General features: G+C 42.3%; 1 protein-coding gene across 3 annotated transcripts in view; it reads left to right on the plus strand.

Annotated features, from left to right (window-relative positions):
* The window catches only part of GRM1 (glutamate metabotropic receptor 1), a 688,549-nt gene that overhangs the window by 639,236 nt on the left and 23,744 nt on the right, over positions 1-25,569 (plus strand). For all 3 annotated transcript variants that reach the window (XM_073672688.1, XM_073672690.1, XM_073672689.1), the window contains exon 7: positions 4,493-4,619. In XM_073672688.1, coding sequence (XP_073528789.1) covers positions 4,493-4,619 — 127 coding nt within the window. The remainder of the gene's footprint in view (positions 1-4,492; positions 4,620-25,569) is intronic.

A 25,569-nucleotide genomic window follows, 5' to 3' on the forward strand; every position in this document is an offset into this window, starting at 1 on the left:
TCCACGTGTTTGTGGTTAGGCGGTCCTTCCCAGTAAGTGCACTGGAGAGGGCACGGGTAATGTTGTAGGACCCGTGTTTGTGGAAGTTGGAGACGACACCGGGACAAATAGTGGCAGCTGGGGACCGAGTATGGACACCCCGCGCGCCACCGGCATGAGGTCGTGAAAATCTTCCTCCACGAGCATAGAACACCATGTTTCAAGTGCAAGCAGCTGTCAAAAATTTGGCAGTATAGTATTGCAGCCTGTGGGTGGGTGGCTGGCTGCATACTTGCCCTTTCATTCCAAGGAATGGAGTAGGAATAACTGAACGCTGCGGTGGGACAAGGATGTGGACGGTGATTGTTGCAAGTCTGCAACGACAGGTGCATGGCGGGAGGCATCTTTGCATATGCCAAGGTTCACTTATGATAGGCACACTTTTAGGCAGTGACCTGGGAGTCAGAGATACTTCCAGGGGTCTTCCCCATGCTGTTCCCATATCTTTTCATCACTGTATGCATGTGTCTGATGATGTGTCACACACCACATGGCCAGATAAGGTTGTAAAATGTTAAAATGATATTTCCCAGTGAATGCATTTGTCTTGGTTGAAAGCAATGCAAAAGTGCAAAACCGCATCAAAAAGGCTATGTGTGAACATAGTCCAAGGTGTGGAGAAACATTTTTGTTTTTGGTTATTTATTTTGCCTTATATACAAGTCATTACCCTGCAAAGGATGTTCCTTAACCTTTTTCCCAGTAAAATCCATTTGGTTTCATTTTTGTATGTTTTATTGTGAGTCCGTAAAAGTGGCATAATACCTGTGACAACATTGTTGACAGCAGTGACCTGGGAGTCAGAAATGCTTCCAGGGGTCTTCCCCATGCTGTTCCCATGTCATTTGAGCACTGTTCCCATCGATTTCCGCAATTTCTAGTACCTCTGCAGACCGCCGGGGGGTCTGCCGGAAAAATGCTTAAGTTTCCCATAGACTTACATTGGGCTCGTTGCTCGACGCGAGCCCATCACTACAGGTCAGCTTTAATTTCTACAGTGATGGTTCTGCTCGAAAATCAAAAGCCTATTGCCAGGTTTCTATAGCTCCTTAACAACCTATGTTTTCATCAGAGGTCTCTGAAAAAAGTATGAAGCTGGTGCAGGATCTCCGTCATACTAGACAGATGTCGACTGTGTTACACAGCTGACATTTGTTGTTAATGGCAGTGACTGGAGCTTGCTGTAATTTAAAATTAGCGTACTCAGGAGAAATTGCACAAAAGTTTTTGGGGTCCATTTTCTCCTCTTACCCTTGTGAAAATAAAAAAATTGGGGCTAAACATCATTTTTGTGGAAAAAGTTAGATTTTTTTATTTTCAGGGCTCCATGTTATAAACTTCTGTTTAAGGTGCTCACCACACATCTAGATAACTTCCCTGAGGGGTCTAGTTTCCAAAATGGTGTCACTTGTGGGGGGTTTCCACTGTTTAGGCACATCAGGGGCACATCCGCTAATCATTCAAGCAAATTTTACAATCAAAAAGTCAAATGGTGCTCCTTCCCTTCCAAACCCTGCCGTGCGCCCAAACAGTGGTTTTCCCCCACATATGGGGTATCTGCTTACTCAGGAGAAATTGCATAACAAATTGCATGGTGCAATTTCTCCTGTTACCCTTATAAAAGTGAAAAAGTGGGGGCTGAAAAACATTTTTGTGGGAAAAATGTGAAAATTGTATTTTTACGACTCAATGTTATAAACTTCTGTGAAGCACCTGATGGTTCAAGGTGCTCACCACACATCTAGACAAGTTCCCTGAGGGGTCTAGTTTCCAAAATGGTGTCACTTGTGGGGGGTTTCCACTGTTTAGGCACATCAGGGGCTCCCCAAATGCAACATGGTGTCCGCTAATTATTCAAGCAAATTTTACATTCAAAAAGTCAAATGGCGCTCCTTCCATTCCGAACCCTGCCGTGCGCCCAAACAGTGGTTTTTCCCCACATATGGGGTATCTGCATGCCCAGGGGAAATTGCACAACAAATTTTGGGGTCCATTTTTTCTTGTTACCCCTGCAAAAATAAAAAAAAAGGGTCTAATGTAACATTTTTGTGAAAAAAGTTAAATGTTAATTTTTTTTTTCCACATTCCAAAAATTCCTGTGAAGCACCTGAAGGGTTAATAAAGTTCTTGAATGTGGTTTTGAGCACCTTGAGGGCTTCAGTTTTTAGAATGGTGTCGCTTTTGGGTATTTTCTGTCATAAAGACCCCTCAAAGTGACTTCAAATATGATGTGGTCCCTAAAAACATGGTTTTGTAAATTTTGTTGGAAAAATGAGAAATCGCTGGTCAACTTTTAACCCTTATAGCTCCCCAATAAAAAAAAATTTTGGTTCCAATATTGTGCTGATGTAAAGTAGACATGTGGGAAATGTTATTTATTAACTATTTTGTGTGACATATCTCTCTGATTTAAGGGCATAAAAATTCAAATTTTGAAAATTGCAAACTTTTCAAAGTTTTTACCAAATTTCCATTTTTTTTCCACAAATAAACGCAAGTGATATTGAAGAAATTTTACCACAATCATGAAGTACAATATGTCACGAAAAAACACTCTCAGAATCAGGGGGATCCATTGAAGCGTTCCAGAGTAATTACCTCATAAAGTGACAGTGGTCAGAATTGTAAAAATTGGCTTGGTCATTAATGTGCAAACCACCTTGGGTTGTAAAGGGGTTAAAAACTTTTTTTAAAACTTTTTATTGTATTTAATAGTCCCCTTTAGGGGACTTCAACCTGTGATTGTCTGATCGCTTGTAAAATACATATTAGTGTATCAGCCCTGCTATGTACAGCTAAAATCAAAATCTCCTATGAACGCCCGCTACAGACAGGCTTTCACAGGAGAATAGTTATGACCTCCAGCTGTCATGGTAATCCATCGGTGCCCCACGAGCACGTCACAGGTGCCGATGGGTGCGTAGAATAATGTGCTCCCCTGTCACTCCAATCCACCCGTGGCTGTTAAAGACATCTGACGGGAAATCTCACATCAAAGTGGGGGACATGACACATGACGTAAATGTACGTGTTATGTCGTGAAGGCATTAAAAGCATATAAAGTTTAAATCACCCTTGTTTAAGTAAATCAAAACATTTTAAAAATTAATATATTGTGTATTGTCATATCCAGAAAAGTCCAATCTATTAAAAAAATAAAATTATTTAAGTCAAATGATAAACACTGTGACAGAAAAAAAATTGGAATGTCAGAATTGCCATTTTTTGGGTTACTACACCCCAAAAAATACAAGAAAAAAAATATCAAAATGACATATGTACCCCAAAGTGGTATCAATTAAAATATCAACTCAGAGGACAAAAAGCACGCTCTTGCACAGCTCCACTAATGGAAATATAAAAAAAGTTATGGGTCTCATAAAATGTTGACACAAATTAAAATGTGGGTTTTTTTTTTTTTACTAATTTTAGATTTTTTTCTATCACCCATAACATTATATATAAAAAAAACTGGACAAGTTTGGAATTTCCATAATCATTCGCTCAAGAAAATTCCTGATCATGTGCACAGACCTTGCAAAATGTCATATGAAGTCATGGGATAAGGCATGCAATGCGTTTCTGGCCCATTTCCATGCTGAAAAAATGCTCAAAAAACACACCAAAAACACACTGTGTGCCCATAACCTTATTCCTGTTTTCCAGTACATTTTATGGTAAACTAAATGGTGTCATTCAAAACTACAACTTGTCTTCCAATTAATTAATTTTTAAAAATAAAAATGTTATAGCTATTGGAACAAGGGGAGCAATAAACGAAGGCGCAAGAACGAAAAATTGCTGGGTGTTTAAGAGGTTAAAGAGAAGAGTTGATTGCTGAGGATTCTTATTGTCAAATGACCCTTTTAAAATATAAAGATTGTCCAATATGGAGAACCCCTTTAATAGCCATCAGCTTTTAGTGGGCAATAATATTTACTTTTCTGCACAATGGTAATTCACATATACTGGTTAATGGAAGATCTAAAGTGAATGTATGTTATAATTAAAGGGGTTGTCCACTACTTTTACATTGATCGGCCGGGGTCCCGCAAGCGGCACCCCCGCCGATCAGCTGTTATCGGTGCCCGCGGCGGCCGCCAGCCGGAAGTGCTCACCTGCAGGGCTCCTCCGTCAAGTGGTAGTGGGCTCTGCAGTGTACTGCAGATCCGCCTCCCATTCAATTCAATAGGAGGCGGATGTGCAGTACACCGCTGCGGCCACTACCACTTGACGGTGGAGCCCCGCAGGTGAGCACTTACGGCACCGATAACAGCTGATTGGCAGGGGGTGCCACGTGCGGGACCCCGCCCGATCATACATTGATGCCCTATCCTACGGATAGGGCATCAATGTAAAAGAAGTGGACAACTTCTTTAATAATAAAAATTGCAGACACATTTCTCTCCACCATTTGTTCTGATTGATATTATTTCTTTCTCTATTGATTTAGGTGATCAGAAAAGGTGAAGTAAGTTGTTGTTGGATCTGCACTCCCTGCAAAGAAAATGAGTTTGTACAGGATGAGTTTACATGCAAGGCTTGTGATCTGGGCTGGTGGCCCAACCCTGGTCTGACAGGTGAGATGGATGGCATGTTTTATAATGCATATTTCTTATATATATTAAATTATGATTTAAAAAAGAAATAAAATGTTCATAAAACATAATCTTTATTTTTGACATTAAGGATTCTACATCTGATTTACTACACACCAAGCGTAACTTTGTTTCTGTTAATTCTTAAAAGAGACCTTTCTTACAAGTAAATTAAAAGTGATGGCTTCTAAAAGACTACAGATAGGTCATTGACCCAAAAATTCCATACATGTTCGATATTGTTCCGACTGTCAGATCAAAATCGCCAATGCAAGTTTATGGATCACAAAAATTATCTGACAGTATTCGGATGCCATCCGTGTGCTGTCCATTTTTCACTGAACTATAAATAGGAGAAGGTGGAGAAACTTTTTTTCTCATCAATGAAAATAACAGACTAGTGACGCGGCTGTCCAGTGTATGGAGCAAGCCCGTGCCCAATGGACGGACTCTGGATGGGAGTATGTATAAAGCATACATACACGTCGGGGAATCCCTGCAGCACACAATGTGTACACTGGGGGATTCATAAGTCTTAAGTCACACAGGGCGACTGCACACTTATCGATTTGGACTGGACAACCCCTATAAATCCCACCAAGGGCAACATCAGCAAGGAGTTTGTATGTTCTTCTCGTGTTTGCATTTGTTTCCTCCAGGTTTCTCTCACACTCCAAAGACATACTGATAGGGAATTTAGATTGTGAGCCCGAATGGGGATAGTAGTGATAATGTCTGTGGCGCTACATAAGTAAAATAAATAAAATGATGTCTGAATGAACCCTAAGTTGGTATGTTACTTCTGTATTTTACTATAAGTTAGAATTCACTCACAACATTAAGGTCTTGATTTTTCAGGGGGTCTTTTTAGTGGGGGACTCATGTTTGTTGGCAGATGATTGGAGAATATAAAGTTCTATATTCACAATAGGGCAGAATTTTCAATATAGTAGCTTTTTGAGTAAAATGGATTGAAACAAGAAGGTATTAAGCTTGACAAAATATAGCATATTTATTTATTTAGGAACAAGGGAAAGTTACTGGAACATTGCACGGTGAAACAGTATTGATCAAATCATCCCTAATGTATTCTTAGAGGTCTATATTTATGTTTTGGCCCGTGTGGTATTTATTCTTACTCAAAGCATGATATTTTGAGGTTTTCCACCCAGATAGTTAATTTTTAACAAAGCCTGAATGAAAAGTGCAGTTTTTTTATAAAATCACTTAGATAAAGAAATATGTGAAATCTCTAAAAAACAGAACCTGCAATGTGATGAAACTGTTACTTATATTGATGTAAATCAGACCAGAAAGTGCCAAAACATGCCATAAATATGGCATTTCTCTATGTCTTAAAGGAGCACTAAAGCTAGAAAGAAAAAGTTTAAATAAAACAAAAAATGACACCCTATATATAATAAGATAACTATATACAGTAAGCATATATAGGAAGTCTTTTTGCATGATCCTGAAACAATCAGTCTTCTAAAAATCCCACAGAAAACACAACAGTTAATATCCTGCCGATCAGCTACATCCTTACTTAGTGGATGTCTGAAGCCCTGTCCTCTAGGACTTGGTGACCTTTTGTTCTGCAGCACAGCAGGGAGGCTTCTGCTGAAGTGAGTTGTCTTAGGGTAGGTTCTCACATGTCAATCATGGCTTTTAAACGACCATTGATTGGCTACATGCAATCTAATTGCCGGTTATTTAATGGCCTGTTCGGAGAGGCTGACTGCACTTCCATGCGCACAGCATAATCGTTAATATAATCATTCTGTGCTCATAGAATATCATTGTTCTCGGAAGCACATCAGCTTATTACACAGGACAATATGCTGCCGAGAACAATAATTTTTAAGCCTGCTAAAAATATCACTGCACTCGTCCAACTAGTGTTTGCCAGTCTGTTTAGACAGTCTATTCTTCCTCAATTATCAGCCCGTCTAAGAGGAGCTTTATAGTCACACACAGAATACTGAGGAGGAAGAAAGGAAATGGCTGAGCTGAGACACATATAGAAGTCTTCTTTATTTATTTCCTAGTTTCAAATATAATATGAGGCAACTGGTCAACAGCATTTTTGGTGCCAAAGATATTTCAACGAATTTAGGGTAACTTTGGGGTGCTGATTCTGAATATGTCATCAGTTTTGCCAGATTGGCTCTAGTTCTTGATATTTTCTGTAAAATGTGTAAAAAAATGACGTAATTTGCTACACGCACATTAACTTTATTGATATTGTCATGAATACTATAAATTAAACAAAGTAAATGTTGATTATAGTTTATTTTAACTAGTTTTAGAAAGTAATCTTCAAAAATGAACAAGACATGAAAGATAGGAGACATTTAATCTCTGGAAAAGCGCTTATTATATGATTTTCTTCTATGTGAGCTTTTCGGGCAGTCACGCTGTAGATTCCAGCAGTAATCAGCCATCATATGTCTGTCCCATCTGCCTTGGTACCTTTCCTCCATCACCATAATATCCTGATGAAATCTCTCCCCTTGTTCTTCGCTAAAATCTCCAAGATTTTCTGGAAATCTGTCCAAGTGACTGTGAAGATAATGCAATTTAATGCTCATGTGTACACCCAGATTTCTAAATCTCAATAGCATGTTTTGTACCAGTTCTTCATAATTGTCTGCCTTTTTATTTCCCAAGAAGTTCTTCACTACCAACACAAAACTACACCATGCAGCAGCTTCCATGTCATTCATTTCCTTAGGAAAATTTGAATCTTTAATGAGTTTCCGAATTTGAGGACCATCAAAGATTCCTGCCTTCAGTTTTTCGCTACTAAGACCAGGGAAAGATCTGCAGATGTACATGAAGCAATTACCATCTTTGTCTAATGCCTTGACGAACTGCTTCATTAATCCTAACTTTATGTGAAGTGGTGGTAGAATGATTTTTTCCCTGTCCACCAAAGGTTCGTTCACTATGTTTGATGCTCCTACTGTCAAGGTGTCCCTTGGAGGCCAATTCACTTTCTCCCAGTGCTGATGTTTTGCTCTACTATCCCACATGCAGATGAAGCAAGGATACTTTGTGTATCCACTTTGCTGTCCAAGTAAAAAGTTGACCATTTTTAAATCAACACATATCAGCCACGAATGTTCATGGTAGCACAGTTTCTCCAAGACCATTTTGACATTTTTGTATTGTTCTACAAGTTTAGTTGAGTGAGCTACTGGAAGAGATGCACACTGATTGCCATTGTTCAACAAAACACATTTCAAACTCCTTTTAGAACTATCTATGAAAAGCCTCCAGTCTTCAGGACGATATACTTGTAAACCCATTTGCAGCATCAGGCCAGGAATATCCTTACAATATACAAGTAGGTCATCTTCACAGAAAAATTGAAGAAGTGCTTCTTATCTGGTCCTGTAAGATGTAATTTTAGTTCCAGGCGTCAGACAATTTTTCTCACTTAGCCTGGAAGATAAAAGTTCGGATGCACTTTTTGAGAGGTTGAGGTCTCTTATTAGATCGTTGAGCTCTCCTTGGGTAAATTGCATAGGTGTTCTGAAACTTCCTTCATATTCTGGTTCACTTCCAGAACTAATGCTTAGTTCCATACCCTGCATTTCATCATCATCAGGTGGGGGAAGGTCAGGTAACATGGTAAACACAGGTACAGGCACATCTTCACAATGAGGGACAGGCCTTCTTGCAGATTCCATGTTAGGATACTCCCATTTTCGTTTCTTATGCTTATTGAATCCTTGCACTTGCACTGCACAGAAATAACAGTCATCATGATGATTTTTTTGCTCTCTCCACACCATTGGAACACCAAATTTGAAGCTTTTTCTTTGTCCTTTGCTCCATTTTCGTAATAATTCGATACATGCTTTGCACACTATGTGTGGTGCCCAAAACTTGTCTTGGTCCCCAAGCATAACCCCAAAATAGGCCAAATACACTTTTTTTACGAAGTCTGTTATGTTTCTTCTATGTTTTGGCAGTGTATATTCACCACAAATGTAACAGAATGAGTCTGGATCGTTAAGGCAACTTCTTCTTGATGAGTTCATGCTTTTCACTGGAAAACAGACAACAACATAAAGTTAGTATAAAAATCAAGCTATGAACAAACTTCTAGAACACTAATTAACACAAAACTATATTGAGAACTGCTCAGTTCAAGTACTAATCTAAAGAAATTAATGAGATGACGCGTCGCATTTACCAACACGTGCTATAAATAAGATACCAAAAATCTCAAAAACTAGAGCCAATCTGGCAAAACTGATTGCATATTCAGAATCAGCACCCCAAAAATACCCCAAATTCATTAAAATATCTTTGGCACCAGAAAAAAAATATTTTTTTGTTGACCTGTGGGCAGAGAAAGAAATAGAAAATATTAATACGATGCTTTGCTCTCACTTCCTTTGGATAAGCCTCGGACAAGTAGAAGTAAGAGTGCAGCAGCCCATTAGAAGCCATTGTTTAGCTGTAGTGCTCATGTGGCGTAACAATGATACACGAACCTCTACAGTCTCTGCACTGAAATCATTGGAATGGTGCCAATACGGGAGGCGAGTATATGTTATTTGTAAAAGCAGGACTGATTGTTTGTCCAGGTAGTGGACAACCCCTTTCATGCAGACATTGCTGGAATATATTTTAATCTTTTGTCTATTTTCTTTGTTTTTTGTTCCTTTATCACATGAGTTTGCTAACTCATCAACATGATAACCTCTCCAAGATTAAAAGTAATGTATAATAAATCATATTTTCTGTTCAAGCAACATTATCCATCAAAGCTATTGATAGCAGAACAGATGATGGGATAGAAACCTTGAATCTTGTGCGGGAGTCTCTTAACATTTTTCAATATCCCATTTATAGATGCAGCAGTAAAAGGTTCACAACCTATGCCGCAGCTTATCATAGCACAAATTGTTACTTGACTTTGAAATGGCCGGCAGAGGGATTTAACTGCAAGTATAATACACAGAAATTACTGTATTGCACATCAGGACAACATAAAAACACCATAAGGTGATATTGTAAAAGTTCCAAGCAGATGGAGATTACCATCTACAAACTGTTTGCTTAAGTAGAGAATTTGCATACTACAATAAAAATGTAAATGCAATTTTCTAAGCCATTCTGCTGTGCAGCATCTTTGCTTATTGTCTAACTTATCAACAGGACCTGCTCCAATGCTGACTCTTTGTATTCATGGTAAAGATCTTCAGCATCTCACCCAAAATGAACTTATTATTTTCCGTCTGCTTTCTACATTGTTCAAAGATAAGTTAAAAAGAAACTACTTTCAACAAACGTTGCATAAATCACTAGTGCAAGTGATTATAAGTAGAGATGAGCGGTGTTCGACTTGAACTGTTCACCAATCTCAAATTCAAGCTGTTTTGGGCGGTGTTCGAACCGTTCGGCGAACACGAACGATTTGAAAAAAATTTGGCTGTTCGAGGTTATGTTCGATAACTGTTCGTGCACCAAAATCATAACTCGATTTTTCTCAGTAATGATGAAAATTAATGTTAATACGCAGTTTGAGTGTTCAGCGGGGCAGGGGGAGGGGCAGGGGATGGATCTCTGCAGGAATAATGAAGATCTCCAATTTTTTTTTCTCTTTCCCGCATTTACAGTGGGGAGGTGCAATCTGTCAGCCTATCAGCAGCGCACACACGGAGCGAAGTGCTTTTTTTCACACAAGCAAGGGCATGTGTCATTGGCAGTGTATGTCACATGTCCTTGCCCTATAAGACCCAGCCATTTTCCCCGTCGCAACCATTTTCTCACTGCTGCAGCTGCGTGTTAGACGGCACCGCTGTTGCTGTGTGCGCTATACCTTGTTAATTTCAAGCCAATTTTTGCACAAATCTACAGATAGCTTGGGAGTAGGGAATAGTTGTGATTGCAGTCCTTTTAAGGACTAGGTTACAGCATTTCCTATGACTTTTATCAGGCAGGTCTGTGCTCTTAAATAGATAGGTTGTGGGAGTAAAGACTAATTGTAATTGCAGTCCTTTTCAGTACTAAGTTACATCAGTTCCTATCAGTTTTTGCCAGGCAGGTCTGTGCCAGTGCTGTGCAAGTTTTTTTCACAGCATTTGGCTAAATCTAGCAAAACTAATCCTTTTTGGCCTATTGCAGAGTGTGTTAGTCAGTGGAGTAGCCTATCTGTGTTGCAAGCTTCACCACCTGTGTATAGAATACCAATTTTTTTACTGCACCTAGTGAAGTAAAACCTTTTGGGCATAGCATCATTCTATTAGTCCATCTATACTGACCTCCATAAGGTTGCAAATTGAATATAATTTTTTTCTGCATCTAGCTCTGAAAAAATATTTGGCCTTCTAGCAGTGTGTGGGACTTGTTCTATTAGTCCATCTATACTGACCTCCATCAGGTTGCAAATTGAATATAATATTTTTCTGCATCTAGCTCTGAAAAAATATTTGGCCTTCTAGCAGTGTGTGGGACTTGTTCTATTAGTCCATCTATACTGACCTCCATCAGGTTGCAAATTGAATATAATATTTTTCTGCATCTAGCTCTGAAAAAATATTTGGGCTTCTAGCAGTGTGTGGGACTTGTTATATTAGTCCATCTATACTGACATCCATCAGGTTGCAAATTGAATATAATTTTTTTCTGCATCTACCTCAGAAAAAATATTTGGGCTTCTAGCTGTGTGTGGGACTTGTTCTATTAGTCCATCTATACTGACCTCCATCAGGTTGCAAATTGAATATAATATTTTTCTGCATCCAGCTCTGAAAAAATATTTGGCCTTCTAGCAGTGTGTGGGACTTGTTCTATTAGTCCATCTATACTGACCTCCATCAGATTGCAAACTGAATATAATATTTTTCTGCTTCTAGCTCTGAAAAAATATTTGGGCTTCTAGCAGTGTGTGGGACTTGTTCTATTAGTCCATCTATACTGACCTCCATCAGGTTGCAAATTGAATATAATTTTTTTCTGCATCTAGCTCTGAAAAAATATTTGGCTTTCTAGCAGTGTGTGGGACTTGTTCTATTAGTCCATCTATACTGACCTCCATCAGGTTGCAAATTGAATATAATATTTTTCTGCATCCAGCTCTGAAAAAATATTTGGCCTTCTAGCAGTGTGTGGGACTTGTTCTATTAGTCCATCTATACTGACCTCCATCAGGTTGCAAATTCAATATATTTTTTTTCTGCATCTACCTCTGAAAAAATATTTGGGCTTCTAGCTGTGTGTGGTACTTGTTCTATTTGTCCATCTATACTGACCTCCATCAGGTTGCAAATTGAATATAATATTTTTCTGCATCTAGCTCTGAAAAAATATTTGGCCTTCTAGCAGTGTGTGGGACTTGTTCTATTAGTCCATCTATACTGACCTCCATCAGGTTGCAAATTGAATATAATATTTTTCGGCATCTAGCTCTGAAAAAATATTTGGCCTTCTAACAGTGTGTGGGACTTGTTCTATTAGTCCATCTATACTGACCTCCATCACGTTGCAAATTGAATATAATTTTTTGTCTGCATCTAGCTTTGAAAAAATATTTGGGCTTCTAGCTGTGTGTGGGACTTGTTCTATTAGTCCATCTATACTGACCTCCATCAGGTTGCAAATTGAATATAATATTTTTCTGCATCTAGCTCTGAAAAAATATTTGGCCTTCTAGCAGTGTGTGGGACTTGTTCTATTAGTCCATCTATACTGACCTCCATCAGGTTGCAAATTGAATATAATATTTTTCTGCATCTAGCTCTGAAAAAATATTTGGCCTTCTAGCAGTGTGTGGGACTTGTTCTACTAGTCCATCTATACTGACCTCCATCAGGTTGCAAATTGAATATAATTTTTTTCTGCATCTAGCTCTAAAAAAATATTTGGGCTTCTAGCTGTGTATGGGACTTGTTCTATTAGTCCATCTATACTGACCTCCATCAGGTTGCAAATTGAATATAATATTTTTCTGCATCTAGCTCTGAAAAAACATTTTGCCTTCTAGCAGTGTGTGGGACTTGTTCTATTAGTCCATCTATACTGACCTCCATCAGGTTGCAAATTGAATATAATATTTTTCTGCATCTAGCTCTGAAAAAATATTTGGCCTTCTAGCAGTGTGTGGGACTTGTTCTATTAGTCCATCTATACTGACCTCCATCAGGTTGCAAATTGAATATAATTTTTTTCTGCATCTAGCTCTGAAAAAATATTTGGCCTTCTAGCAGTGTGTGGGACTTGTTCTATTAGTCCATCTATACTGACCTCCATCAGGTTGCAAATTGAATATAATATTTTTCTGCATCTAGCTCTGAAAAAATATTTGGCCTTCTAGCAGTGTGTGGGACTTGTTCTATTAGTCCATCTATACTGACCTCCATCAGGTTGCAAATTGAATATAATATTTTTCTGCATCTAGCTCTGAAAAAATATTTGGCCTTCTAGCAGTGTGTGGGACTTGTTCTATTAGTCCATCTATACTGACCTCCATCAAGTTGCAAATTGAATATAATTTTTTTCTGCATCTAGCTCTGAAAAAAATATTTGGGCTTCTAGCTGTGTGTGGGACTTGTTCTATTAGTCCATCTATACTGACCTCCATCAGGTTGCAAATTGAATATAATATTTTTCTGCATCTAGCTCTGAAAAAATATTTGGCCTTCTAGCAGTGTGTGGGACTTGTTCTATTAGTCCATCTATACTGACCTCCATCAGGTTGCAAATTGAATATAATATTTTTCTGCATCTAGCTCTGAAAAAATATTTGGGCTTCTAGCAGTGTGTGGGACTTGTTCTATTAGTCCATCTATACTGACCTCCATCAGGTTGCAAATTGAATATAATATTTTTCTGCATCAAGCTCTGAAAAAATATTTGGCCTTCTAGCAGTGTGTGGGACTTGTTCTATTAGTCCATCTATACTGACCTCCATCAGGTTGCAAATTGAATATAATTTTTTTCTGCATCTAGCTCTAAAAAAATATTTGGGCTTCTAGCTGTGTGTGGGACTTGTTCTATTAGTCCATCTATATTGACCTCCATCAGGTTGCAAATTCAATATAATATTTTTCTGCATCTAGCTCTGAAAAAATATTTTGCCTTCTAGCAGTGTGTGGGACTTGTTCTATTAGTCCATCTATACTGACCTCCATCAGGTTGCAAATTGAATATAATATTTTTCTGCACCTAGCTCTGAAAAAATATTTGGCCTTCTAGCAGTGTGTGGGACTTGTTCTATTAGTCCATCTATACTGACCTCCATCAGGTTGCAAATTGAATATAATTTTTTTCTGCATCTAGCTCTGAAAAAATATTTGGCCTTCTAGCAGTGTGTGGGACGTGTTCTATTAGTCCATCTATACTGACCTCCATCAGGTTGCAAATTGAATATAATATTTTTCTGCATCTAGCTGTGAAAAAATATTTGGCCTTCTAGCAGTGTGTGGGACTTGTTCTATTAGTCCATCTATACTGACCTCCATCAGGTTGCAAATTGAATATAATATTTTTCTGCATCTAGCTCTGAAAAAATATTTGGCCTTCTAGCAGTGTGTGGGACTTGTTCTATTAGTCCATCTATACTGACCTCCATCAGGTTGCAAATTGAATATAATATTTTTCTGCATCTAGCTCTGAAAAAATATTTGGCCTTCTAGCAGTGTGTGGGACTTGTTCTATTAGTCCATCTATACTGACCTCCATCAGGTTGCAAACTGAATATAATTTTTTTCTGCATCTAGCTCTGAAAAAATATTTTGCCTTCTAGCAGTGTGTGGGACTTGTTCTATTAGTCCATCTATACTGACCTCCATCAGGTTGCAATTTGAATATAAAATTTTTCTGCATCTAGCTCTGAAAAAATATTTGGCCTTCTAGCAGTGTGTGGGACTTGTTCTATTAGTCCATCTATACTGACCTCCATCAGGTTGCAAATTGAATATAATTTTTTTCTGCATCTAGCTCTGAAAAAATATTTGGCCTTCTAGCAGTGTGTGGGACTTGTTCTATTAGTACATCTATACTGAGCTCCATCAGGTTGCAAATTAAATATAATATTTTTCTGCATCTAGGTCTGAAAAAATATTTGGCCTTCTAGCAGTGTGTGGGACTTGTTCTATTAGTCCATCTACACTGACCTCCATCAGGTTGCAAATTGAATATAATATTTTTCTGCATCTAGCTGTGAAAAAATATTTGGCCTTCTAGCAGTGTGTGGGACTTGTTCTATTAGTCCATCTATACTGACCTCCATCAAGTTGCAATTTGAATATAATTTTTTTTCTGCATCTAGCTCTGAAAAAATATTTGGGCATCTAGCTGTGTGTGGGACTTGTTCTATTAGTCCATCTATACTGACCTCCATCAGGTTGCAAATTGAATATAATATTTTTCTGCATCTAGCTCTGAAAAAATATTTGGCCTTCTAGCAGTGTGTGGGACTTGTTCTATTAGTCCATCTATACTGACCTCCATCAGGTTGCAAATTGAATATAATATTTTTCTGCATCTAGCTCTGAAAAAATATTTGGCCTTCTAGCAGTGTGTGGGACTTGTTCTATTAGTCCATCTATACTGACCTCCATCAGGTTGCAAATTGAATATAATATTTTTCTGCATCTAGCTCTGAAAATATATTTGGCCTTCTAGCAGTGTGTGGGACTTGTTATATTAGTCCATCTATACTGACCTCCATCAGGTTGCAAATTGAATATAATATTTTTCTGCATCTAGCTCTGAAAAGATATTTGGCCTTCTAGCAGTGTGTGGGACTTGTTCTATTAGTCCATCTATACTGACCTCCATCAGGTTGCAAACTGAATATAATTTTTTTCTGCATCTAACCCAGACAATAGTTTTGGCCTAATACCACACTTTGGCCACTCAGCTCTGCTCGGTTCCCATCCATTGTTTTTTTGTGCAAACAACTCCAGAGTTGTGAATTAGTTAACCACCAAAATGAGTGGAAAAGGGCCTGCTGCTGGTGGAAAGGGGAATAGGCGTGTTGGGAAGGGGAAAAAAGGTTGTGTCCGTGGAGTAGGTATTAAAGCAACAGTAACATCTGCAGAAGAGAGACCATCTTCCAGCAAAACTAAAATGTCTACTTCTTTTAGCGGGCAATGTGATAAGATCCCTTTCTTACGGCCACGCCAATCGCTACAAATTCCAGATGAGGCACAAAAACAGCAGGTGCTTCAACGGATATCAAGTGCTCCTTTAAGTGGGCTCTCCTCCACATCAACTTCAACATCACAAATACTCCAGTCCTCAGAGGTGTCACCCCAATCGCACTAGCTTCCTCACAGCTCCCAAATCTCCAGCTGCCCGTCTGAGTATGAGGTAGAACAGATGGTTGAGTCTGCAGAGCTGTTTACTCATACTATAGCCTGGGAATCAGAGGTCGGCTCCAGCGTTTCTGTGAATCCAGACAAGGAAATGATCTGCACTGATGCCCAGAATCTTTATGAGTCGGATCCAGGACCAGACGCAGAAGGTTCTGACCATAATGTAGACCCTCATTCCCAAACTGTAACTCCTGTTGGTGGAGACAATGAGGAAGATGATGATGAGACTCAAATACCTGATTGGAGCGACAACTTTAGTTTTTTGTCAGGGCAGGAACAGGTTGTCTCTGAGGACGACGGGTGTGATAACACACAGGGTGATGATGATGAGGTTGGAGATCCCTCTTACTGTCAACCCACAGTCAGCCAAGAGATGAGGTCAGCAGAGGAGGTGGAGGAGGATGCTAGTGACGACAAGGTCAGTTTGCGCCTTCCTGGACAGAAACGTAGTACTGGAAGCACGTCAACAACTGCATCCTCAAACACAACTCTGCCTCTGACCACAAGTCGTAGTGGCTCTTCAGGTCGCATGGGTGCTAAGCCTTGCATAGCCTGGGCATTTTTTCAGATCGATAAAGATGACCCAACTCGTGTTATCTGTAACATTTGTCAACAAAAGCTAAGTAGAGGCCAAAAAATACATAGTTTGAATACTTCATGCATGAACCGGCACATGGACATGAAGCATAAGTTGCAGTGGGAAGCTCACTGTGCTACAATGCGGTCTAGCTGGCCGGACCAACCACCGTCTGCCCCATCTTGTGCATCTGCGGCCTCTTCATCCTCTGTGACTGGGGGGACAGCAGTCACACCTGTTTTGGGACGCAGACCTGCCACCTCTTTACCCGCAACAGCCAGCGTGATTGGCAGGTCATCATTTTCTTTGAAGGTGGTAACAACAGCTGGTGTTGAGCGCTGTCCGACATTGATAGCACCACCTTTGGATCAAGGCAACCTAACATGTCCGCCTGCATCTTCCTCACAGACCGACAGTTTGCCGGGGACACCCTTATCAGCCCCGTCTAAGCACAACAGCCAGCCCTCAGTCCCTCAGATGTGTACAAGTAAAAGACCATTTCCTCCTAGCCATGAGAAAGCTAAGAGGTTGAATTTCACCATCTGCAAGCTCTTGGCTACAGAAATGCTGCCTTTCCGCCTGGTGGACACAGAGGATTTTCGAGACCTTATGTCCGTCGCAGTGCCCCAGGACCAGATGCCCAGTCGGCACTACTTCTCAAAGAAAGGTGTGCCTGCGCTCCACCAGCATGTCACACACAACATCACCGCTTCTTTGAGAAACTCTGTGTGTGACAGGGTGCATTTCACCACAGACACTTGGATGAGTAGGCATGGACAGGGGCGTTACATGTCGCTGACTGGGCACTGGGTAACTATGGTGACAGCAGGACAAGGGGCTGCTGTCCAAGTCTTGCCGTCCCCACGAGTTGTGCGTCAATCCTCTTTATGTCAAAGTTCCTCCACTGCTTCTGCCTCCTCAACCTCCTCTCGGTCCTCCACCTGCACCCAAAGCCTGTCTGGTCATGCCACAAGCTTTATAACTGCACAGAAGAGATCCTGCACACCTCCTTACTATGCTGGCAGTAGGGCTCAACGTCATCAGGTGGTTTTTACTTTGAAATGTCTGGGAAATGTGAGTCACACAGCTGAGGAGTTGTGGTCAGCTCTGGAGAACCAATTTCATGAATGGTTGTCTCCACTGGACCTGAAACCAGGGAAGGCCGTGTGCGACAATGCTGCAAACCTGGGTGCGGCCCTTCGCTGGGGCAATGTCACACACGTGCCTTGTATGGCTCACGTGTTGAACCTGGTTGTCCAGCAATTTTTAGCCCACTATCCCGGATTAGATGGCCTTCTGCAGAGGGCACGGTCGCTGTGTGCTCACTTCCGCCGTTCGCATCCCACAGCTCAGCGACTTACATCTCTACAGAAGTCGTTGAGCCTGCCACTTCACCGGCTAAAATGCGATGTGCCTACCCGGTGAAATTCAACTCTGCACATGTTGCAGCGACTGTGGCAGCACCGACAAGCCCTGGTGCAATACGTTCTGACATATAGCCTGGGCCAACGGGATCCAGAGGTGGGGCAAATCACGCTGGAGGAGTGGTCTCAGATCAGGGACCTATGCACCCTTCTGCACAGTTTTGAAATGGCGACGAAGATGTTTAGTGGTGACGATGCCATTATCAGCATGACTATTCCGGTGATTTACATGCTGGAGCACATGTTAAACAGAATTCGGAGTCAGGTGGTGGCACAAGAGGAGGTGGAGGAAGTAGAGGAGGAGGAGTTGTATGCGGAAGGGCTAACATCTGCAAGGTCCAGGCGGCAGGCATGTGAGGGTGGGGGAGATGGTTTTACCAGGGCGCATGGTAGCAGCCAAACTAGTGAGGAAGGTGCAGGAGCCCAGGAAGAAGTGGAGGACGAACTGATGGAAGACTCATCAGATGAGGGAGACCTTGATCACATTTCTGTTGTGCGAGGTTGGGGGGAGAGGACAGAGGAAGGAAGCATGATTGTTACCTCGCCACCAACACAACAGGGACTTGGTGCTCCTGGATGCGCAAGACACATGAGTGCATTCTTGCTGCACTACCTGCAACATGACCCTCGAATTGGGAGAATTAGAAATAATCCTGACTACTGGGTTGCCACACTGTTAGATCCCCGGTACAAAAGTAAATTTGCAGAAATAATTCCTGCCATAGAAAGGGATGCACGCATGCAGGAGTATCAGCAGAGACTGTTGCAGAATCTTACATGTGCTTTTCCACAAAACACCAGTGGTGCACGTAGTGAATCTCACAGTTCCAACTTGCCAACCGTGGGACTGTCGAGTGTGCAGCACTCAAACCGTAACAGAAACACAGTATCTGCTGGTAACATCAATTTTGCGGAATCATTTCACCACTTTTTTAGCTCATCCTTTGCAAGGCCACAGGAGACAAGAAGTCTGACACATAGTCAACGCCTAGAGACAATGGTACAGGAGTATCTCCAAGTAAACATTGAAGCCATGACTGTGTCACTGGACCCTTGCTCTTTTTGGGCTTCCAATCTGGATAAATGGCCGGAGCTAGCCACTTACGCCTTGGAGATCTTGTCATGCTCCGCAGCCAGCGTTCTGTCTGAACGTGTGTTCAGCGCTGCTGGTGGTGTGCTGACAGATAAGCGCACGCGGCTCTCCACTGATAATGTAGACAGACTCACGTTCATAAGGATGAACAAATCATGGATCCGAAACGACTTTTCTACCCCTGTGTCATCCTGGGGAAAGTAAAAGCTTGATGATTGGTTAAAATCACCTCACCAACCATTTTAAGCATTCAAATTACTAATCATGTTTATCTGTATCTTGGCTGGAAAATAATTTGGGCTTTGTAGCAGTGTGCAGTACTGATTCAATTAGGCCATCTATACTAAGCTCCACCAGATTTAAAATTAATAATAATTTTTAGCTGCATCTAGCCCGGAAAATAATTTTGGGGCTCCAAGATGTGCAAGACACATAAGTGCCTTCTTGCTGCACTACCTGCAACATTACCCTCATATTGTCATAATTCAAAGTAATCCTGACTACTGGGTTGCCACACTCTTAGATCCCCCACACTGTTCGATCAACCTTTTCATTTTAATAAAGACCATAAAAATGGTCATTTTTGAAACTATAAGCATTAGCAGGTTATTAGAAACTGAAATCAAACAGTTTTCAACTCAAAACTTTATTCTAGGTGATGTTACATTTGCACATAGGACCCCTTGTTCGAAAGGAGCTTCTGAACTCTCTCGTCCATTGAATTTGTCAGGTTTTGGATGGTTTCTGCTTCAATTGTTTTGCATGAGGACAAAATACCCTCCCAGAGCTGTTGCTTAGATGTGAACTGCCTCCCGCCATCATAGACACTCCTTTTGATGATGCTCCAGAGGTTCTGAATGGGGTAGAGGTCAGGGGAGCATGGGGGTCACACCATAAGTTTGTCCCCTTTTATGCCCATATCAGCCAGAGATGCAGATGTGTTATGTGCAGCATGAGACGGTGCATTATCATGCATGAAAATGATCTTGCTGCTGAATACACGGTTCTTCTTCTTGAACAATGGCAGGAAGTGCTGTTTGAGAAACTCCACATACATTATGGAGTTCATCTTTACCCCTTCAGGGATCCTAAAGGGGCTGACAATCTCTCTCCCCATGATTCCAGCCCAAAACATTACTCCACCTCCTCCTTGTTGGCGCTGTAGCCGTGTTTGCGTGGGGTATCCATCAACCAGCCATCCTCCACTCCATCCATCTGGACCATCGAGCGTTGCTCGGCACTTAGCCGTGAACAAAACAGTTTTGAAATCAGTCTTCATGTAATGTTTGGCCCACTGGAGCCGTTTCTGCTTGTGTGCAGTGGATAGAGGAGGTCGACAGGATGGCGTACGCACAGCTGCAAACCTCTGAAGGACCCTGCATCTTGTTGTTCGGGGGACGTTGGAGGCACCAGCAGCTTCAAAAACTTGTCTGCTGCTATGACAAGGCTTTTTTGCTGCTGCTCTTTTAACCTGACGTAATTGCCTGTAGGAAAGAGTCCTCAATTTGCCCTTATCAGCACGCACATGTGTGTATTGTGAATCAGCTACATACTTCTTGATTGCCAAGACACTTCATCCTGATCATCGCACAATGTTGATTGTAGTCATGCCTTGACCTAAACACTCCACAATTTGTTGCTTCTCAGCAGCCGACACATCCTTTTTCTTTCCCATTTTGGCAGAAAATGTAGGCTGCTTAATAATGTTGGACAGCCTTCTTAAGTAGTCTTGCCGTTCATTGGACACACCTGCCAAACTAATTAGCACAGGTGTCTGCAATTGCTTACAGTGATATAAAGAGCCCTGACACACATCACCATCAATGAGTTTAACTGACAAACAAACAAATTCTTCCCTTATCACTCCTAAACACTTTTTGCATAATAATTTGGAACACAGTGTACATGTGCTTTTCCACAAAACACCAGTGGTTCACGTAGTGAATCTTACAGTTCTAACTTGCCAACCGTGGTCTGTATGGAGTTGTTTAATAAAGGGCCCAAAATTAAGATAACATAGACGGGAGAGGTCTCTATGAATAGGAATTCCTAAGAATTTGATACCCTGTGAGGGCCAGGCAAAGGGAAAGTTGGACTGGATGGAATCCTGTATGGATTTGGGGAGGGAGACATCGAGGGCCTCAGACTTCGTTGTATTGATTTTAAAATTTGACCATGTAACAAAGTGATCTATTTCAGCCATAACAGCAGGGATGGATATATGTGATTGAGTGATATATACTAGGACATCATTAGCAAATAGAGAGCACTTGTACTCGGTGCCTCCCACCTCAATCCACCTAATATTGGGGTTATGGCGAATTGATGAGAGCAGGTGCTCCATCACTAGGATGTATAAGAGAGGGGACAGAGGACATCCCTGCCTTGTCCCATTGGTGATTATGAAAGGTGATGAAAATGTTCTGACGCGCCCCCTGGGCCTTGGGACATCCGGAGCCGGACCCTTTTGGGTGGATGCTGGTGGTTGTAGTCTCCGTGGCGGCGACCCGGTTCCGTGGCTCAGGGCGGTCAAACCAGTGGCAGAACTATTTATGTGGTTTTGATGTTTAAATGTCCGACTACGCCACCCGTGGATTGCGGTCAGAGTGAACCGCCGCTGCAGGGCAGACCGCTGAGGCTGGTGTTGTGGGTGCAGCAGAGCGTAGCATAACTCCCCACGGGAGGAGTATAGCCTCAGGGCAGTGTATGCGGAGGATGGGGGTGATGGTGCAGGGCAGCAGCAGTAACGACACGGAGTCAGTGATGCAGTCCAGGGCCTTTACTCACAGTTCTTATTTTCCAGACCACTTCTGCAGGTAACGGCTGCCCACGTCGTACTGTGCTCACCAGGTGAGGGGCTCAGACAACTCCCAGATAACTTTGGAGCGCTTCACAGGACCCCCTTTGTGTGTCCTTTGTCTGGCCTTTCTTGCCAACCCTTCTGTCTGGCTGCCTCGGGCCTCCTCTTGGTAAACTTGGCGCCAGTTTCCCTGACCCTATGTGCTGCCCTCTTAGCGGGTGTAGCGAGGGGCTGCGCCACATAAAATGTCACAGCCTCCGGTTTCTAGCTGAGGGTCGTTTCCCGCCTCCACTAGTTTCGGGGACCGGTCTCCCCCTTTGGCCTGACCCCTCCACGCAGGTGGATTCGGGCGTGCGGTGGCGACTCGCCCGTCCACACCCCTGGGATCCCTTCGTTCCTCGTTCCTGGAGCCTTCTCCGCTCCTCTTCCTCCCTTCTCCCTCTTCCAGGCCTGGGCCTCTGTTACTAGGCCCGCCTCTGGAGCAGAGCTCATGCAGAGCCCCTGCTCCCTGTCACTTCTGCTCAGACTTCTCTGCACTGAACTAAGATGGTGCCCACCTTTTATACTCCCTTCTCAATGCACCCAGGAACTGCTTCCTCCATGCTCCTGCACTACAGGGTTCCCCTTCCTCAGTGTTCCCACACTCCAGCCAGGGACAGGGACTGTCGTGCCCATCTCAGGGGCATATTGGTCGCCCTGCCCCACGGCAATGTGGTGTAATGCATGCAGGTGTCGGGGTCCTGATCCACACTCCATCCTTTCCTGAGAGTGAGATATCACACCTCTGGGTGAGGTGCAATACCTCTGCAGCAACCGAGCCCTAGGGGTGCTACAGTTCCATTTATCTTCAGCCTAGGTGAAGTATTGCGATACAGGGCCGTGATTTTGGCTATAAAAGGGCCCCCTAGACCCCTACCCCAAGCTTTTTAAGAGAATAATATATGGCGTGCCAGGAGACTCTATGGAATGCTTTCTCAGCATCCAACGAGAGTATCTAATTACAAATTTTTAACTGCATCTAGCCCAGGAAATACTTTGTGCCTAGTAGCAGTGTCTGCTAGTCAGTGGATTATCCCGGCTGTTAAGCAAACTACACCACCTGTAGTTTGGACACTTAATTTTTTCAAAGGAAATGCTTCGGGACCAGGGGATACTCAGTGAAGAGCATCAGGAGGCACCCCAAGGCATAGGGGCTGGGACTGGCGGTAGGACGCCTTGCGGTGGACAGCCGAGCTCGATCCTTATAAAAGCTTTTTAACTGTAGCAGCTTTAGTGGACGCTACTGGAGCTGGAATTACGCGATTGCTGGCATGAGACTTGCCCTTCAATAGATCCTTGTAAAAGGATTTAAAGTGTATTCATTCAAATTAGAGAGACAATTTAAATTAAAAAGCTTAGAGCTGCCTCCACCACAGGGGGGCTCCAGTATTGGGAGAGGGGGGCTGGCCGTCAGGGTCCACCGCGGCTCCGGCACAAACGGAGGTGGCACGGGCAGGAACGGACTGGCCGTGTCGGCTTCTCACTTTTTGGATTTTAGAAGGGCATGACATGCCTATATCGGTGTCTCCCCCTCCTTTTACTCCTCCACCTCTTTTCTTTTCGCATGACTATATGTACTTGTCACTTTTCCATGTGTTAGTTATGTCTTCTGAACAGTTTGTCAGCTTTTGGACACCTTTGAAGGTGTTTTCTATGTGTTTCTATGTGTTTTTGCTTGCCTGCCATTGGTTTTAACGGTGTTCGAAGGTGTTCGACGAACAGTTCGACGAACACAAGGGTGTTCGACGAACCGAACCGAACTCGAACACTACGGGGGTGGCTCAACACTAATTATAAGAAACTTTATAATGTATTTTAGCAGAAAAATCAGCTTCCTTCGCTATTTATCAGATTCTTCTTTCCATTCCCCCTGAATTTGTCATCTAATGTGAAAAATCAACTCAAGCCCATCTTGCTCAGGAGAGACAGACTGAAGGTGTTATGTGACATCTCTATGCACAAAGGAGGAGTGAGCCGCAGGGAACTAAACAGGCAGAGGCACGCCAAAAACATTGTTCAGAGATCTGTAACAAGCATTTTATCTCATGTCAGAGCTTGATGCAGATCAAGACCGCTGAGCTCTGCTGTGTAATATCATGACCAGGTACGGCCAGTACGGCTTTCTTACCATATTTTCCTGTTTCCACCTTCTCCAACACTACACCTTACCCCCACGAATAAAAAACACTGCAATACAGGATTCTATGGATAAATTTGGCCACAGCGGCCATTTTATTAACAAGCAAACATTAACATATTAACAATAATGATACCAGATAAATTAAGAGGGGAGGGTTCTTAGAGCTAATAGGTCTGGCTTTTATAACATTAAAGAAATCCAACTGCCATCTTACCCTCAGCCATGCACCACCAGCTCGAGGGCACCATACTTCCACAATACATGAAAGATTAATCACCTAAGAGCTCCCAGGGTAAAACCCCATCCAGAGCCCTGACCAAAAATTGCCAGACCACCCTCCATGTAACTTCAAATTACCCGGAATTCCTTGTACCAACAAATCCGTACCAACTCCAAGAACCCCACCCCCCGCCAACCACGCACAGCCCTGACACCTCAGACTCGTGAGTGCCCCAACCCCAACAATGCCCTTTCGATCCCATCCTGTATTGCCAAAGCCCTGAGATCAATTCCAATGGCATTCAAATAAACACCATCCGCCATCCAAAAATTCCCCGTTCAGGACTCTAAATCTAAATGTCTAATACTTACACCTCCATTTCTGGATACAAAGGCCCCTATGGCCCTATTCAACTTCATCCTCACTCTATTGATCTCTTTTAACGATCTCGCCGCCCTCCACTTCTGTCTAGGCACGATGTCTGACCACACCGTCAGCAACCCTGGAAAAGTTGTCCATAACCTCAAAAAATCGAAGCGAATGTCGCAAATTAATTCCCTAATGGGCCTTGTTCCCAAATCGTTCCCACCTATGTGAATCACCAAGATATCAGGTGCTCTATCCAACCGGGCCGCCTTGTGTAATTCGGGCAAAAACCGACTCCACACTATCCCCCTAAAACCCAGTCAGTTGACAACAACAAGCTCCCTGCCAAAACCCAGTTGCCTAGCATCCGGCCTTACGTTGGCCCGCAGTGCCCCCCAATGCACAAACGAATATCCTAAAATCCAGGCTAACAATGGACCAGCACCTAAAATGATTAACGAAAAACATATTAACCAACTTGACAAACTACTTTTGCCATTGCCTTATCATAATTAATACCGCACATACGTAAGATAGCGGTCAGAATTCCACCTGCCGATGCGCTTTATCACCTCAGCACCCAAACCGCACCTATCTGCCTCTGACGCTGCGCCAATCCTAAATGAATGTGAGCCATATAATTTGGGGCTAAGCCCCAACTTGAGAATCCCTTTTTTAAGTACTGCAGTAAACTGAAAACGGGACAAAAACGTCCTGTCCTCATGGCATAAAAGCGGGCCAACTCTACCCAACCATACTTGCCAATATTCTTCCAAACATCTCCTTGGGCACATCATTGACCCATCCACCTTGCCCAACACCACACGCCTACCTTTTCCAACTTGATCCATCTTAGAGTGTCTTAACCAAATATCAATGCCCCCAACCCAATATCCCACAACCGCCCTGCTTTTACTTGGAGCCACCAATTCCC

Source organism: Phyllobates terribilis, unplaced genomic scaffold (assembly GCF_046119375.1).
Source record: "Phyllobates terribilis strain yellow unplaced genomic scaffold, ASM4611937v1 Scaffold_3__8_contigs__length_932513732, whole genome shotgun sequence".
Lineage (NCBI taxonomy): Eukaryota > Metazoa > Chordata > Amphibia > Anura > Dendrobatidae > Phyllobates > Phyllobates terribilis.